This window comes from Nicotiana sylvestris, chromosome 8 (assembly GCF_000393655.2).
Source record: "Nicotiana sylvestris chromosome 8, ASM39365v2, whole genome shotgun sequence".
Taxonomy (NCBI): Eukaryota; Viridiplantae; Streptophyta; class Magnoliopsida; order Solanales; family Solanaceae; genus Nicotiana; species Nicotiana sylvestris.
This window is the reverse complement of record NC_091064.1, coordinates 100,866,105-100,884,908: the sequence shown is the minus strand read 5'-3', so window position 1 is coordinate 100,884,908 and position 18,804 is coordinate 100,866,105. Positions and strand designations below refer to the sequence as shown.

Here is an 18,804-nt window from a genome sequence, read left to right as displayed (position 1 = left end):
TAAGCCACTTTGCGAAAATATCCCTATTTAGCAAAACAGCCGATATGGCCAAACGTGGCTAGACATGTAAAATTTGGCTAAGACCCCGCAAAGCCCAGAACCTAAGACTTACTAGAAAGACCGGACCCTATGTGGGTTGCCTACGTATCATGCCCCAAAAGACTAGAATCAAGTTCACGTAGTTCGGGAAGATTGGACATGGAAAAAGCTTTTTATGCAACTAATTTGGAAAAACCATATTTTTTGACTTTTTGAGAAATGATGGAAAATGTAAAATCTTTTTGGATTTTCTTTTACTCCTTTTTTAAATTTTTAGAAAATGATGGAAAATGTAAAATCTTTTTGTATTTTCTTTTTCTTCTTTTTTTTTTGAATTTTTGGAAAATAAATGGAAAAGTGTAAAATCTTTTTGGATTTTTCATTTTCATTTTTCTCTTTTTTTTTTTGAAAAGGTAGTGAAAGAAAAATATAACTAGGCCCTACTTGCTTCGTCTTTCACCCTTCTTTCCTAAGCATCGGTCCGCCAAATGACCTTTCTACCCTCACAAATGCAACATTTAGCACATAGGATGATTAAATGTCATTTTGGGCCACGAGCCCATTTTTGACATAATTTGGATAGGCCTCTACCTGGGACCGAGCCTTCTAGGTTTAAATGACATGATGCAAATAAGAATGACCTAAAGGCTGACCTAAGTTTGGGGTTCATTAACAAGGCAATTCGGGGGAGCCTATGGTCGATGGTGGCTGCTCAAGCTTTCCACCCGCTCCATACGTCCGACGGCCCCCCTCCTAAAATAAGGGTGACTCAACGAAGAGTTCGTGTACGCGACGCGTACTCCGAGACTTGTTGCAGAAAGAATTGATTGGGTAATGCATATGATGACAGTTATAAAGCAGTAACACATAAAGGAAAAACTGTAAACACATAAAACAACTAGCAAATAAAGCGATATAAACAAAAATAAATCAAGTACTAGCTCGAACCCGCAACTCCCCAATAGAGTCGCCAGAGATGTCACACCCTTTTTTTTTTTACAAACTTCACTATCCCTCTTAAAAATAATAAAAGGATTTTGTGAAGCTTGAAAAGGGTTTTTAATTAAAAGTGACAAAAGATAGTGTTCAAAAGGATTATCCCAGAGTCGCCACCTAACATTGTTTTTTAGCATCCCAAGTCACCATTTTTAGAAAATATTTTTCATTTTAAAAAACACTTGGACTCAAAACTAAGTCAGCACCAGAGATTCGGGTAAAGGGGTTCATTTGACTCGTGGAGAAGGTGTTAGGCATTCCCCAAGTCCCGTAACTAGTACGGTTGCATACTTGATCTAATCAGCTTTTAGAATATTCGAATTGCGGTAAAAGAAGCACAGAAAAATAAACACACAAAAGGGCTCGAGGTCGTCCCTGCCTAACAAAATAAAAATAAAAATAAAATAAAATACTTCAAGATCTACCTTTGGCCTCCAAATACAAGTACTACGGGGCATTCCCCGGAATAAAATATATACAAGTCCTCCGGGGCATCCCCCAGATAAATTTAACTAAGGGAACGACCTCTCGCCTCGAAAGAAGCTAAAACAAGAACATCCTAAAGGTTTGCCTACCCAAATGTGGTCTGCCTAAGCATGCTCCTAGCGGACAATTTAATTAAATAAACAAATGAAAAAAAAACTAAATAAGGCAGAAGAAATTCTAAATCATGCTCATTCCTTTAACTTCTTATTTCATGCGTTTGGCCAAGCCCAATCCTAAGACATAAGAGCAGTTGACTACTAAGGGGCTTTGGCCATTCCAATTCCCATGACCCAACAATCAGTCAAACAAATTCAACAAAGAACACACGAGTAAACAGTAACAGTCAAAGACATGAAACAAAGAAAGAGCTAATTACTTAGTCTGGAAAGAAAAAATGGAACAGCAAGTTGATTTAAGCGTGACAAGAGTTGCAAGTATATAGAAGCTGAAATTTAACTTTACTAAGGATGCAATCTAAAGTTGTGAAGGTTCTGAGATTAATTCATACCATTAATCATATAGGGAATCTTATTGTATGCAAAATAAAAGGAAATATAATTTGCCAGCTATAGTTATAAGACATGGATGATATACTAGCATTTCAAACAATAAAAGCTTACTATTCCAACTCTAAATTACCACACAACTACAACCATATAAAACAATCACGACAAGAAAGCAAAGAATTTCACTATGACACCTAAAACAGATTAATTTACTACTTCGACAGCAAGAGGTTAATTTAACTAACTTTAATACAACGAAACTTGTCTTAAGACACTACACGAACGGGCAGATTCGACACTACATAGATAGCATCACGGAAGAGTTTAATAAATTTATGCCAGCAAGAACGCACAAAAATACTTGTGAATGTTGCAAGCAAAATGATCCCTGACTCACAATTCACTTAGCAGTCAATAAAACAGTCAAGTTTCAACAGTAAAATGCCAAGAATCTAGCGAATTCAAGCTTGGTCAATGTTCTAAAATTTGACAGACCACTTTGACAACACATGAACATCCACTGGAGGAGACAAATAGTTCTTGTTCAAACCAAAAAAACTGGACGAGCTTACAAAATGGGAACCAATGAACTAGTCATTTAAGCCTTAACCAATTGATTAATCCATCTCCAGTAGAAGAAACAAAGCACAAATGGTCATGTATTCTGGATAGAGGTGCAGATTTGCTTAAATATGATACGCAAACTAAAATGCTAAACTCATATTTGAACTCTAAGTAAACTACAAGAACTCCCTATAAGTTATCAAACAAATGCCCTGAGTGATCCTATTTCAAATTAGCATATACGAACATAGGCTATTGATAATCACCCATGAATGTACCAGTTATTGAGTATCAACAGCAGTAACAAAACTATGAACAACCACTCAATGCGACGACAAACCAGACAAGACGGAATCAAGATAAAGGCTACAAAATATTCAGCGATCTCACAAACTTCAAAACATCACAAACAGACTACTCGACCCAGGGAACTACACAAGGAATTAGATCAGCTATTTCAATTTCTTAAAGCCGTGTGATCAGTCCTTTAATATCAGGAGTCAACCAGATTCGAAGTTAGAATATACCTCTAACACAGAGACAAAATAGAACACATCCACATCGAAGAGAATTCATCCACAATCAACAACATTCAAAACCCGCAAAATCTGACTCTACTAACATGCTAATTCAATCATCTTGTCCCAAACTCTCATCATATGTTAACCACATCAAAGCAACAATAAGAGAAGGAGTCGGAAAGTGAACCTGAAATTGGAACCTCTCGATTAATAATACTTCAACGGCTACAATAATTTGCAGAAGATGAGTTTGAACAGAGGATTGCAACAAGAACCGCAAAACAACTTCGAATCGGCACTTTGACTCAAATAGGCGACGAACTCAGAATCGAAGCTTCAATCAAAATCTATTTCTGAACATTACAACCAGAAGAAGAAACTGAAATGTTTTTTTGGTATTTCCTGATTTTTTCGAAAATGGAACAACACTCGAACAAAAACCAAACTCAAACTTCAATCCATTTGTATGTTGTAGCAGAGATTGAAATCCAAAGTAGCAATAGAAATTTATATATATATATATGAAAACGAAAAAAAAAGAATCAAAGAGAAGAATCTGGAAGTCAAAATTAAAACCCTAGAACCCTTTTCTTCCGATTTTCTGATTTTTCTCCCCCCTCAAGACTGTCCGAAAACTCCAAATATATAGCTCTCTCTCGAAACTTCTCTCCTTCTTCAACAAGAAACCCCCCAAAACCCGAATTTGCCCTCAAATCAATTCCGAAAATCCCCTTTCACAAACAAAAATTGGAAAAATGGAGACTTTGGACAAAAACCTTCATCCAACGGTTCCCATTTCTCCAAGATTTATTCAAGGGTCTTGGATTTGCTTCAAATCGAACGAAAAATAAAGGAAAACGCATGAATCTAATGGATATGATGAGGCTTGTACGGAGTGTGTGACGTGGAAGAAGGAGATGAGAGGAGAGGGGGACCAACGAGTGAACTCGTCGGGTTTGGATGAGTTCCGGCGAGTTTAGAGGCGGGCAGAGGCATGTGGAGAGGGCGCCGTTTGGGTTGGGGTCTTTAGGTTTAGGGTTAGAGAAATATTTAACTTTTATATGATGGTGAGGATATATGTGGACCATTGGATTAAATCCAATCAAAGGCTAGGATTTGCACTAGAGGATGGGGCGAGTCATGGGTTGGCCGGCGGGTATTGGGCTTGGTTTGGGTTATCCGATTTTGGGCTTCCTCTTGTGTAAAAATGGGGCTTCAAATTTGTACCTTTTAAATTCTTAAAGTCTAGTAAATAACAAACTCAATCTTTTAAACTAAAACTAAACTAATTCCAATTAATTAAATAAACTATATGATAATATGAAACTATATATTTTTTAATATATCGTATTTTATATAAATTAAAAATAAGAGTGAAAATCATAGCAAAAACAAAATATATGGCTATAAAAATATTAATAGCCTAAACTAAATAGAAATAAGGTAAAACATGGAGCTATATATATATATATATATATATATATATATATATATATATATATATATATATATATATATATATATATATATATTACTTTTTTTATTTTTTCAAGGATTATACTAAAAATAAAAATATAAAAACCATGACAAACTTAGCATAATACTGCCATAAAAATACTAATGAACTTAAATAAATAAAAATAAAAACAAACATATATAATAAGATAAATTGAAACTTCTTTTTTTAAATTGTATGATTTGAAATTAAAATAAAATAGGCTAAAATTACATAATAACTCAAGTAGATATTTTAAAACATAAAAATACTTAAACTAACTTTAAAAACTATGTGGGTCAAAAATTACATATCTACAATTATCTGTGCCATCTTCTTCCGCCTACCCCCAGACTGCACTGTGGCTTTCTCAGACTCTATCCAGTATCAACAACTGGATGCAGGCAGCTACATCAAAGTTGTCTATCTTATCCAGTGCACTAGCAGCTCAGTCAGCTCCGGCACAGCCTCAAGTGCCTTCATCAATGGAGGAATTATTGAAGGAGCTTCTGGACTACCAGAAGAACCTTCTAGATAACCAAAAGAAAATCATGTACACTTTGGCTATTCAGGGAAAAGCTATAAAGGACCTGGGCAAGCAGGTCAAAAAGATGAAGAAGACTTGGGCCTCAAAGGAGTCAATGGCGTAGCTGAAGAAGGATGTCGAGAGGTTCACCTATGCGGGAGACATCCCACTGGACTTACTCTTGGAGGAGCACGACACAGCAGCACGGACAGCAGAGCATGAGGCACCAGCAGTTGGCCAGTCTGAGGAGCTGGCTGCCACTACCCAGGCTGCTACAGAGATGATCCAGATGCTCCGCAACCCTGTGGTCCCCCAATCAGATTTGGAGATCCAGTTAGAGGACCCGGTGGGAGCTGCTGATCCTATACAGTCTGAGGACCCCACTATGTGCAGGACCCGATGCAGGCCACATAGGGAGTTTTCTTTACTCTCTATTCCTTTCCTGATCTTACTTTTGCTTTTAGCATTGAGGACAATGCTAGCTTTTATTTGGGGGTAGTCCTATTTTGATTTGATGACTGGCATGTAATAACTATGATACTGTTTTTTTTTTATTTTTACTTATCGTTATTTTTCACTTTCGTTATTTTTCACTTTTGGTATGTATATAACTTTACCATTCCATGTATATATTCAGTCCCATTTTGTATATATTTGTTTCTTTCCATTATTGTACATATTCATTTTACTTTCCGTAGTTTACTTTATAACTTTTTGTGTTCTTTTTCCTTAATAGCTTAGCTTTTCACTTCCCTTAGCTTTGTGATCAATAAGCCTTTGGTTTTGGTTCTTTCCAAAGGTGGAGGTTGTGTGAACCGAGTGGCTCTTCCTGATGATGGATGGTGTGACAACCTTCTTAAGAGTTTGAGTTCATTTTCTTTATGTTTTTGTGTAAATAGTAGTTATGAATAAAAGTGTTTCAGGCAAGCTTCACTTGGGCCTAACACATTTACCTTTAACCTTATGGTTGGAAACAAATTGATTGGCAAAGAATAGTTTTGGTTGTGACTTTTAGATTCTTGTGTTGACTAAACAATCATCGAGTGGCTTCTTGGAGCCACTTGTGTTGCTCAATCTTAGCTAGGGTTGTTGTGGGCCCTCGCCTCTATCCTCTTTAACAATCCAACAGCTTGTGAGGTGAGGTATTGAATTGCATGTCCATGTCCCGTGCCAATAAGTCTAGAACTTGCCCTGAATGTTTGTCTAGGCGAAATTCTAAGTGTAGCTCGACTTGAGAAATGATTATAGGCTCTCCTTGATCCAATTTGAAACTTGAAAGCATCCATAGCCCACTAAATATGATATCCTTAGTCAACCCCGTTGAGACGAAGCCCTTGTTCTTTCAATAACCATGATACAAGCCTTTATTCGCTCTAAAGTGACCCTCTCTTTGCACCCGATCTTTCCTTAGCATAATTGGCAAAAAGCATAAGTTTGGGGGAAGAGACGAGGAATGTAAAAATGATAAAAGGTACAAAATGAAGAAAAGACAAGGCAAAAGAAATGAAAGAAAAGCCAAAAGTCAAAAAGAAAGTGAATAGTATAGAAAAATGAAGGGATACAATGAAAGCAATGATGAAAGGCTTGGAATGATTAGAAAAGAAGAAAAACAATGATTGTAAAGAACAAGAAAGAGTGACAGTGTGTTTGTCTAGTCCCCTAAGGAAGAAGAAAATGACTCAAAGAGTCAAGAAAGTGTGAGCCAAAATGAGAAAATGAAGTGCTTAAGGAAAGATGAAACCTTTATAGACTGATATATCCTACCTTGAACCAAAATCCTTCATGATATTCCCGCAAAAGCCCTATATAATTTCGAGTTGAGTGAGCTTACATTAGTGGTGATTTACAAAAGGGGCAAGCTTATGGTACTTTGAGCCGGACTTGCGAGATTCCCTTGAGAGAGATGAGCGTACTTTTCCACAATCCTTGTTTTGAGTGCTACAATCTAAAGTGAGTTTGCTTATGGAGAGTGGAGGAAGAAAAGTTTGGGTTACACAATGACCTACATAGTAGAGCGAGCTTCCTTGGTGAGTTAAGTCAACTCTTGATGCTCTTGTGTCGCACTAGAACTATGGTACTCAAAAGGTTGTGTGTTGTTGATGATGCATTTGTGTTAAGGGTAATTGTTAGTCCCAATTGACGCTTGATGAAGTCACCTTAGGACAGTTGAAATTTTCTTTTCTTTTTCTTGTGGAGGTGGGAATTAGTTTTCTTGCTTGAGGACAGACGAAAGCTAAGTTTGGGGGAGATGATAACTATGGATTCCAACCTATTATGTGCTCTCTTTTGCTTAGGTTTTGGGTCGAAAATGAGTAAAAGTATTCTCGAAAACTGACTTAATGTGCTTGCTTGCAGGGTTTGATCAAAATGAGGCAAAGAAGCCATAATCAACTCATGAAGGAGTCAAACTTGCACAAATCCAAGATTGGGACTGACCGCTGACCGCGATGGAAAAGAGCGGCCGCGTAAGGATCACCACTGAGGCGGCCACAAAAATGCGGCCCACGAAAGTGAGATTTAGAGAGGCTGTTTTGTGCACAATATTGACCGCTAACCCCGATAGAAAAGCACGGCCGCGGAATATCTGGCGCGGTCGCGATGGTATTTTCGCTGAGAGCGTGATTTAAAGTTCAGAGGCCTTGCAAGTTAAGCTTCACTGAAGAATGCGTTCCGCATCCAAATTACGCGGCCGCTAATTAAGCTAACCTGACGCGGTAGATTTTACGCTGTCCTCAGAACAGGTCCCAATACAGATTCAAATACGGAGAAACGCGGACCGCGGTTATTATTTCGCGGCCGCGATAGCTCAAACACGGATGCGGTCAGACTTACGCCTCCGCAAAACCTCCGCAGGGGCATTTTTATCCGATAATTTTAGCCTAGTATAAATAGATCTTTTTCACATTTTTATGTTATGTTTTGTTAAGTAGAATACGTGAACGGTTGGTTTTTACCTTTTTGAGTAATTTTAGAGTAGATTCATCTTCAATCATTAGATTTTCATCTTGTATTTGAGTATTATGGCTTATATTTCATCTTTATCTTTGATTTCTGCTAGTTTTATGAGTATCTAAATTCATAGCTAGGGTTGTGACCCAATCCTTGTGTGGATATTTAATGGGTCTTGAATTTTAGGGCTTAATTATTTATGGATTAGTGATATTTAGCTTAATTCATGCTTTAATTGTAGAATTAGTGGTTGAAAATACTGATTCATGCTTTTATGACTTAGACTCTTCTTGAGGAAAAGGGACTAAGTCTAGGAAAATTAGGCTAACAAGGAATTGGGATGAATTCAAGAGACTGATAGCCCCAATTAAAGGGTTAAACCTAGAGATAGTAATACTCGACTGGAGCCAATATCATTTGTTATGCATGAGCACCCATTTGGACTTGAGAAAGCCAAATTGGTCAAAGTCACTCAAACTACCGAGAAGTATAGAGTGAGCATTTATGTATGATGGTTATATCACGACCTTAATCATAACAAGTTTGCCTCTCGATACCTGTTAGATATCTACATAGGCAGAAGTCACTACTCTAATCCCTTTTAATCTTTGAAAACAACCAATAAAAATATTATACTTAGCTTGAACTATTGCATGTTATAGAATAGAAGTAGAAGTAGAAAACAAAACCAACCATTTGTGGAAATGCAATTAAGAGAAAAACTCGCATCTCTACTCGGATATAAACCTAACTCCAAACTAATTAACTCCCCGTGGATTCGATCTCGACCTTTGTTGGGTAAAACTGCATCGACCATCCTCACTACTTAATAGTAGTGCAGGCTTGGAACCGAACAATAGGCAGGACCGCGTTGGCGGAGACCTGGGCTCTTTGGCCTTCGCGTTCGCGCTTGAAGGGCTACATTCGCATAGAAGCCTGGGCCACCCTTGTTTCCCTTCGCATTCGCATGCCTGGCCCTGCGTTTGCGTAGAGCCTCTTCTGGGCCCCTCAGTTTAGCCATCACGATCGCGAGAGCTTGGCCGCGATCGCGTATAAGGACCCCTGGGCTGAATCATCTTTTAAAAACGGGACTTGGGTTATTTTGGCTCATTTTCTTTCATTGTTGGGCGATTCTTGGAGCTCTTAAAGAGGATATTTCACCTAGCACTTTGAGGTAAGTAATTTCTACATAATGTGAGTTAAATACATAGTTTATTGGTAAATTATAATATATAAATTAGTGAAAATCATGAGTTTAGGTGAAAAACTAAGTTTTCTATAAAAATGGAATTTGACCACGAAATTTATTATGGAACTTAGGGAAAATTATATATTTGAGTTCATGAGGTTATGGGTAACAACTTTTTTTTAAAAAATTCGGAATCCGGGCATGTGAGTCCGGGGGTGAATTTTAGGAATCCTACATTTGGGGTTGGGTAATCACTTTAATAATTGAAATATAAACTTTTGAATATGTATTATTTAATTTATATATCATTTGGTTAGTTTTGGATTTGTTCGGCACCAAATTGAGAGTTTGAGCACAATCTTGGACATAAAAGTAGGCTTTGAGAAAAGGTAAGTCTCTGTTCTAACCTTGTAAGAGGGAATTAATCTCATAAGTGAACATAATTAATATGTGCTTCTATTTGTGGGGGCTACATACGTACGAGGTGATGAGAGTCCGTACGTAACAACTATTCATGCTTATGTCCGGGTAGTTTTAGGATTGCACCATGCTTTGTTGACCCCGTTATTTGGTTATGCTTATTAATTGCCTTGAATAGAGCGGAGGTTAAGGATTTCAAGATTTTAAAAGTTATTAGTTGAATTTCTTGTTTTCGAAAGAGTTGAGGGATATTATGATAACTTGAGAAATCTATGTTCAACCGCATCGCAAGAATATTCCGCGAGCGGGGTAAATTTTCACTACTCTCATGGGAGCGGATCATTCTCCTCAGCAGGTTAATAGATGCATCTATGGTTCGTGTCGTTCGACCCTCGGTAGTGGACACAGTTTATGTATATGTATATTGGATCGGGTCGTACATCCTCAGCATAATTCATGCGTAATAATATTGGAAGCCCTATTATATTTGATATTGTTTCATTGGCTTGAGAGATAAATGGTTAATTGGGGGAAATGATTTGGTATCTTAATCACGGTGAAAGAATTGTTTAATTATTTCTTGCCCTGAGATCTATTGTCATTTATATATATCATGTTTAATTAGAATTTCATATTATTATATTGTTGGCCTATAGTAAGTGTCGAAGTCGACCCTTCGTCACTACTTCTTCAAAGTTAGACTAGATATTTACTGGGTACATGTTTATGTACTCACGGTACACTTCTGCACTAAATGTGTAGGATCTGAGGCAGGTGCATCTGGATATCAGTCCGGCGCGCACACTTTATTACCACTTCGAGACTTCACGGTGAGTTGCCTTCCGAGCCGTTCTACAACAGTGAGAGTCTTCCTTTTACTTATTTCCTGTCTATTTTGTTTCAGGCAGTAGAGTAACATTCTTTTGTATATTCTACCAGTTGCTCACACACTTGTGACACCAGGTCTTGGCACACATACTAATAGACTTATAGTTTTGGTTTATTTCTATGGTTACGATTGTACTTAGTTGCTTCCGTTTTATTTATTTTAAATCTATTATTTCTTAAATCTTTTAAATTAAGGAAAGTTTAATTACTTGAAAATCTATTAACAAGAGACATCATGTGGTTAGTTCGCTTGCCTAGCGGCGGTGCTGGGTGTCATCACGACCTATAATAGAATTGGGTCGTGACAAAGGTGATGGTTTGTTAAATAGTTGGAGGAAAAAGAAAGAGAAAAGAATTTTAAAAAGAAAAAATTAATCTCTCACGCTCTGAGAAATGGTGTAATACACGCACTATGTCACATCATGAAGTTGTGTCTAAATGATACATTTGAAATATGGTTGGAGTGTTCAAATAGAACTGACTTAAAATAAAATGTCTAAGTGAAAAGTGTAAACAACTTTAACGGGCTGACGATGTATTTTGCCTATTAAAAATTATGACAATAGAAAATGTAGAAGACACTGAATTGATTACATATCTAATTAACTAAGCACATAATTACATAAAATTCATGAGCGTAACTATTGTTATTGTTTGGAATTTAAAAATTAAAAAAAAATAGAGGCTTTGAACAAACAAAAGTAGGATTAGTTTATGGCATAGCTTTAGTTGCCTTTCTCTGGAGTAGAAGCCTATTCTTAGATTGTCAATATACAACCAAAGAGCAATTTGGAGATTTATTTGCTTGACGAGTACAATCTCATGCAAAAATCACGAGCCTCAATGTTCGCAAGAAGAGTTCGTATTGTCATTATGTAAATCAATGAAAAAATATGTAACAGTATCACCCCCAAAATCAAACTCGTATATGCAGTACCACTCAAATGCGGATCCAAGACTGCCTATTTAAAATCATGGGTTTATATCTTTAGATTATTTGTTATAATTTTAATAAATTTTTAAATTTATACTTAATTTCAAAAGTAGTGGGTTCAGTTGATCCGCCTCCGGTACCACTACATTTACTGTTTCACCATATCTAAACGAACCTCAAAAGATTTTCATATTGTTCTATGGTGAGAACTTGTGTTAAATTGTATACATATATTTTTTCCCCACCAAAAGAAAAAGAAAAAGAACCAACAAAAAGTCGACAAGTATAAAAAATTTACCTGAAAAAAATGAATAATTTGGAAAATACAAGAAAACAAAAACTATTCAATATTCGTGATCTCATTGTGATTCAGAATCCAGTTGGCTCATTCTTGGCAAAATATGTACGTCCAAAACCTGAAACCCCAACGGAGTTTCCACCACCACCAAACTCGGCGGCTTGGCCACCACATCCACAACCGCGATACCATCACCGCCTCTGCGAACGACGCACACTCTACCGCCGGCAGCCGCCATATGTTGTGCACCTTTAAGCATCTCATTCTCCAAAACATCCATCCAACTGTCATTTCCTGGATAATACTTTCTCAATGCTCCTTTAGATTCATCCACCATGTAAATAATTTCCTCCTCCATCGCCGCCGCCGGACCTCTCCAACCCACTAGCATCCCCTCCGGCATCTCCTGCCACGTGTCCTTTTCAACGTCGTAGATGATTCCTTCCTTTGCAGCATTGCCTTTCACGTTCACCATACACAGCTTTCCTCTCCAACCCACTGCTTCAATCGCTTCCCTACTAAACTTCCCATCCTTAAGACCGCCCATTTTCTCCCATTTCCATCCACTTTTAGTACCCTTGTCTTTATCATGATTGTGGTTACAGCTGTAGTGGGCGCAGTAACAATAGCTGTTGTTACTTTTCAGGTCCCACTTCTCAACCGATCGCGCTACCTCTTGGTTGTAGTGGGAACCAATCCCACTCGCAACGTAAACAACGCCGCGTGACGCACCAGCAGCACACCACCGTCGCGGTGTGGCGAGTGGGGGACCGTAAGTCCATTTTCGGCTGAGCGGCTTGAAAACAAGGGGCCGAGATAAGGCCGGCAATAGATGGTCAGTGGTTGCAGCAAGGAGAACGAATTTGCCAGAAACGCTCACCGATTGGATCGGAAGGTGACGGGAGATGAAAGAAGGGTGACGAAGGAGGAGACGAAGAGGCGGTTCAAGCGGTGGAGGAGGAAGTAAGTGCCATTTGGATGAAATCGGATCGAAGTTGGCGAATTCAACAGAATCCTCATATTGATTTGTTTGCTCCTTAGATTGCGAAGGTTTCAATAACGAATAGATAGATAAAAAGGGGGGGAAAGAAGGAGAATAAAGGAGCCGGCGCCAAGATTGACAAACGGAGTAAAGAGTCAAAGGTTGTTGTACAAGAGAGAGGCAAATTTGAGCTATATCATCAGGAATTCCAGGGATCAAGGACTGATGATAATGATTCTTTCGGCGTTTAATGGCAGCTCCGGCGGCGGCGATGGTGGCGGAGTTGTTCATTTGAGGGCGAAAAGAGTAGGGGACGTGTAAGAGTGGGATAAGAAGTTGAAGATTTAGAGTTTGAAGACTTTGGACTTTACGCCATTACTTTAATGGACTAAAAAGTTATGTTGTCGGAAGTGAGTAACGAGATAGAGAGAGAAGGATCAGAATTAAAAGGCAAAAGTTGGATAGAAGTTAGGAGGAACATAGACATTACCCATCTTATCCTTTCTTTTTGTTTTTCTAATTGAAGAAGGTTTCCACTAGTAGTATTAAATTGGGACGGCCTTAGTGGCATAAATTAAATAAGAACCCACACGGGATCTTATTGCATGTGGAATTTTCTTCCAAACTAGTCATGATGTTGAGAATATTAATGTTTTATATTCAAGTTTAGAAACTTTTTATTTCGTCCACAAAGATTTACTCCTCTTCATTTTGTTCCTAAACCTTATACTTGCACCAATTCTAGTCCCGATCTATAAAGATGTGGGTTTTTTCGGGTTTGGATAAAAAATAGAGTATTAAGATTTGTTCTTTCGATGGAGATATTATAAGAGTAAGTAGAATAATAATCATTAAACTGATTGCTCTTACTCTTATCACTCATTAACTTCTACTCCCTCCGGTTCACAATAAGTTGACCAATTTGCCTTTGGCACACCTATTAAGGAAATATAAAACTCTAGATAAAAATAGTTAGTATGACTAAATTACCCTTAATTAAATATTGCAGTATAGTTAATGTGAGGAGTAAAATTTTTTTTAGTGATACGTACATAAGGATAATTTTAAAAAAACAAATTAAATTTTTTATTAATTATATAAATAGACACTTATTTTGATCAAAATAAAAGTTAAATTAACCACTTATTATGGACCGAAGGAAGTAGTATAAATGAAAGAGAGCACACACTCCCAAGCAAGGATGAATGTCAAAGAGAAGATGCGCAAGCTATAGGGTAAACCAAATTATTCCAAATTGTGAGTTCAATTTTAAATTGGTTTCATTTGACATCATGATTAGGAACCTTTGCTACATTTTACGGATATCTTGATTATTATTGATGATCTATAAATTTGAAAACATTAAATATGTTTATTTTAGTTGGCTAAAACATAACAAGGTTTGCAAGGGAAGGGGACAAATCAGATCTTAAGTTTAAGTCAATTCTAGCCAAGTTCAATTCAACTCGATCACCAGTTTATTTATCCACAAAGCAAACTAGATTAACTTGACAAATTGATTGAATGTATACCCCTATTACGCTCGGCAGTTAATGACAGGTTTACCTATTACAATTGGTAGTTAGTAACAGGTTTATGTTAAAGATAGTAAAGCACCTCTCTTATTCTAAAAAGCACTTATTTATATCTCTCAGAATAATATTTTCAGACCACCACATTACCATAAGAATTAAGTTCATGTCATAATTCAAGTCATAACTAAGACATACTTGGGAAGAAAGTTGTTTGATCAAAAGATATTGAAATGTTTTTTATTAAATCAATTAAAGAAGTTGAAGAGGTAAATCTTAATCAAACATAATAAAACTCCAGATCTGTAAATAAATTGCGTGAAGTAAAATAAAATAGAAACAATCAATTCGAAGCCTTTCATTCCTTCTTTCACCCATTGATGAATATAACTGTTGTACATCTTCCATAGAAGATTGGTTTACTTTCTTTTTCCTAGGGAGATTATAGAGGAGAGGAAGAGAAAAAAGTTCCCCATTCTAGGAAGGTTCCCTCCCTATATATAGTCATGAAGTTCTCGCTATGTTTTTGGGCTATAGCCCACTTGTATCACATCCGTTTTTGTCGTCCCCTGAATATTGTCCTTCGACTTGGCAGACGTTGCGAACACGGGATTTGGAGCAAATCAGGGCGTCTTTCTTTATCTGATTGTTTGGACGTGGTCCCAATTGGGTCAACCACAACGGTCAGATTTTGACCAATACAGTTAGTCCCTCCGTCTGCCAGGGTCGTCCCTTGTTGGGCCTGGTAGGCGGATGATGTTTTCCACTTGTTTAGGAGAAATCTGACTATCTTCCATGTGGGTATGATTTTCAGAATTAAGCAACATACTCACGCCCTTTCGATATTTTTGAACCGTTGCGGCTATTTCATAACCGAAACGTCATTTGGATTGAAACGTTGTTCGTGGTTGTCGCCATTATGACACACGTTCCTGGAAAATCGAAACATTTTGCGCCTTATCAGATTCGATTAGCGACTCTTGGGTTTCGTGCTCGGGGGATTTATGTCTCTTATAAATTGAAAGAACTCATCATTCGATTGACACACTTCTTTGCCCTTTACCTGAAAGGACTTTGCGAATATTCTTTCTTCTTGATACTTTGAATTCCCAATTGTCCCTAGTTAGCCGAAAACTTTCACTCTCCCTTTTCTTTATCTTTTTGCTTTACCAACCTGTCACAACCCAAATCGATGGGCCGCGACGGGCACCCGGTACCTTACTCAACCGAGTACCAATGTAACGTATCTTTTTTATTACATCATCATATACACGTGACATACAGGCCTAATAGGCCAACATGATCATTTATAAACTCAAAACATAGGCCGACAAGGCCCTACAATCTTTTACATACACGACATATGTCTACAATCCTCTAAGAGTACATAAATATCATAAAGGTTGGGACAGAGTCCCGCCATACCAAACAATACACGTTTAAATCATACTAACCAAACACGCAACTCCGAAGCAAATGGAGCGCACCAACACCTTCCGCTGAACTGATAGCCTACTTGGAGGGATCTCGACCTGTCTATCTAGACTTGCAGGCATGAAACGCAGCGTCCCCAGGCAAAAAGGATGTCAGTGTGACAATGTACCGAGTATGTAAGGCACATAAATAACTACATAATAGACATGGAGGACATATAGAGTAAATGACTCCACCTGTAAATCTGGATAACTTTATAAATCATGAAACAATTATAGTGTCATGCATATGCGTATGAATGTCATGCATCGGTACATGTTTCATAACATCATCCGCCTCTGAGGGCATCCCATTATATCATCTCGACCACTGTGAGCAAAATCATCATCGTATACCAGCTGATCAGGTGGTGGTGCGTATATAACGCCATAACCTTTCCCATATCCCATATACATATATATACATATATATATATGCGTATATAACTTCATCTGGTCATGGGTCAATGTACATGAATGCAATGCATGAAAAGTACGTTAATAAAATCTTTCGGGATGTCATAAGACCATTTTGCCTTTGAGTAATATCATTAAATAAACTCTTTTCAACTTTTGTATTTTTCTGAGACCCATGAACATATGATAAAATATTATGACACATGGAAATTCAAGAACATAGATATCTCTAATACTTCTATGAATAGAGGCACTCATGGAATTTTTGCATTTGCATGTTTCGTTCGTATCGTATGGATCATGCCAAAAGAAAGAAAGGATAGCCTTAACATACCTGGAGTAGGGAAAATCCATGTAACATTCTTGGATAAGATTGCACCGTACTCCTTTAGAACCGCAAAATCTCACGTTACAACTCTGACCATTGTAAATCACGCATGCAATCGCTCTTAAACGTAAACCTTGTTATGTGACAGAGAGAACGTAAATTCCTCAGATTGTTAAGATTGGTTACTGACTTTTGGTTGATTTGAATGATCATCTTTTTCACCTTGCATCTATCATAGCATCCAACTTTAGGATTTGAGTGCATCTGAACTACCACACCTGTTTAATGGAATTTTTCAACTCTACTACTTGCTAGAGGTAAATTTCCTCTTAAGTTTTTGGAATTTTTTATTATCTCCTGTATTTGGTTGATGTTTCATGCATCTGTATATGCTAAATTCTTGATGGTGAAGTGGATAAGGTATTTTACTTCATACCTTATAAAACTAGATAATATAATAAAGGGAATGTAATCCTTGTATGTGGTCTAATAATGTGAAACCTTTTTTACATCATATGAGTCACTTGGTGGCTTTATTAGCTATTTCATGGGTTGCCACGTGGGGACTTTGTCCCCATTTATTAATTACCCACAAATCCTTATTTATATGGTTAATCTCCCATTAAATCAATAATTAACCAATTACCCATATAATTAAGAATTATTTCAAATTACTTAGAATACTACTCCTTCTTAACACACATTATAAGCCTTACTAGCATGTCACGTGGTACCTTGTATGGTACTAGTCCATAAATATCGGGTATTAACGTTCGGCCCCTATTATCCCAATATGCCAAAATTCAATGAAATTCATTTTCTTCGACTTGTTTCCCCTCTTACCTTCACGAATTTACTAATCACTTGTGAAATAGCGTAATCTTTATAATCTCCAAATAATCTTTTACTTGGACTGATGTCAATTGCTTACAACAATTTCCACGTACAATACTTTAGGGTGCAACATCGTCATAACTTAATACTGTGAAGTGTAATATTACCGTAATGTAATACTGCTGGGTGCAACACTGTCGCAACTTAATACTGCAAAGCGTGACATCGCTATAATGTAATACTGCAAGGCATAACATCATCGTAATATAATACTGCAAGACGTAATATTACGAGGCGTAACACAACCTGACATAGTGGCTGGTGATTCTTCTCACGCTGACCTTCCTACCATAATTTCAGCGCCTGAAAGTGATGTTCCGTCCATCGGAGGAGCAGAAGTGGTAGAGGATGAGGAGGTCTCGTCGGTAGCCGAGATCTTGCCTCTCCCCGGGAAAGCATGGATCGACTTCTACAGTCCCGCCGGGGATGAGCCGGAACCTGTTCACTTTGTTATAAAAGAGGAGGAGATCGCAGAATTGAAGGCTAGATGGGGAATTCCTCCCTATATCGAAATACTTCCAGTAGTAGGGGACGACATAGTCCATTTCGACTGCCTAGGGTACTTTGTGTTCTACGCCTACCCCTTTCTTGTCAGATATACGCATCCTCTCCCTCTCCTGGTGGTAGATTTCTACTATTTTTACGAGGTATGCCCCGCCCAACTTTTGCCGTACCTTTATAAGTTATTTCTTATGTTGCTCAAGTTTGCGGAGCTCGCCGGTTGTGAGATCACTTTGGGGCATATGCTCAATATCATCGCCCCTCAGCTCATTCGCGGCATGATGATTCACATGCGCTATCGAGGGTCGAAGAGTCTGGTGGTGAAGATGGATGACAGGGCTAACCGTTAATTCCATGAGAATTATTTCTATGTGCGTACTGAGCACCTTGTAGCAGATCCTACAGGGTTCCCTAAGAGGTGGAACTTTGCACGTAAGTTTTTGTACTTTTAGTCAGAGAGATTTCCGATCGCTTTCCATTATACTAATGCCATGTTATGTTTCTGCTGCTGCGAAATTACCCCCTCCGCCTGTTGAAGGCATCCGCGAGTGGGTAAGTTCCATCATTCCTCATACGGCAGGGGTTCGCACTTGGTCGACCTTCTATGAAAAATATGGACGTAAACCCCTTACAGGTGAGATGTCATTTTCATTCATTACTTCTCCCTTCTCTTTTTTACTTGGTTACTCATGTGCTATTCGTCGATGCTAGGGAGAGTGCGGAGAGCGAGGGCTCTCCATTAGCCTTTTGTCAACCTTCATCGTCTACTCGCCCTATTTCAGCGTCTACTATCCGACCTTCGTCAAGGGCTGCCTTAGTTGAATCTACGGCCATGGTCGTACGCGCGACGGCTACCCCTTGAGCTAG

At 38.0% G+C, this 18,804-nt stretch overlaps 1 protein-coding gene across 1 annotated transcript; it reads right to left on the bottom strand.

Moving 5' to 3' along the window:
* Nucleotides 1-11,677: 11,677 nt before the first annotated feature.
* On the bottom strand, nucleotides 11,678-13,381 carry LOC104213610 (F-box/kelch-repeat protein SKIP25-like). Its single transcript, XM_009763139.2, has one exon. The coding sequence runs from the start codon at nucleotides 13,082-13,084 to the stop codon at nucleotides 11,873-11,875; it is 1,212 nt and encodes a 403-aa protein (XP_009761441.1). The 5' UTR covers nucleotides 13,085-13,381; the 3' UTR covers nucleotides 11,678-11,872.
* Nucleotides 13,382-18,804: the final 5,423 nt, after the last annotated feature.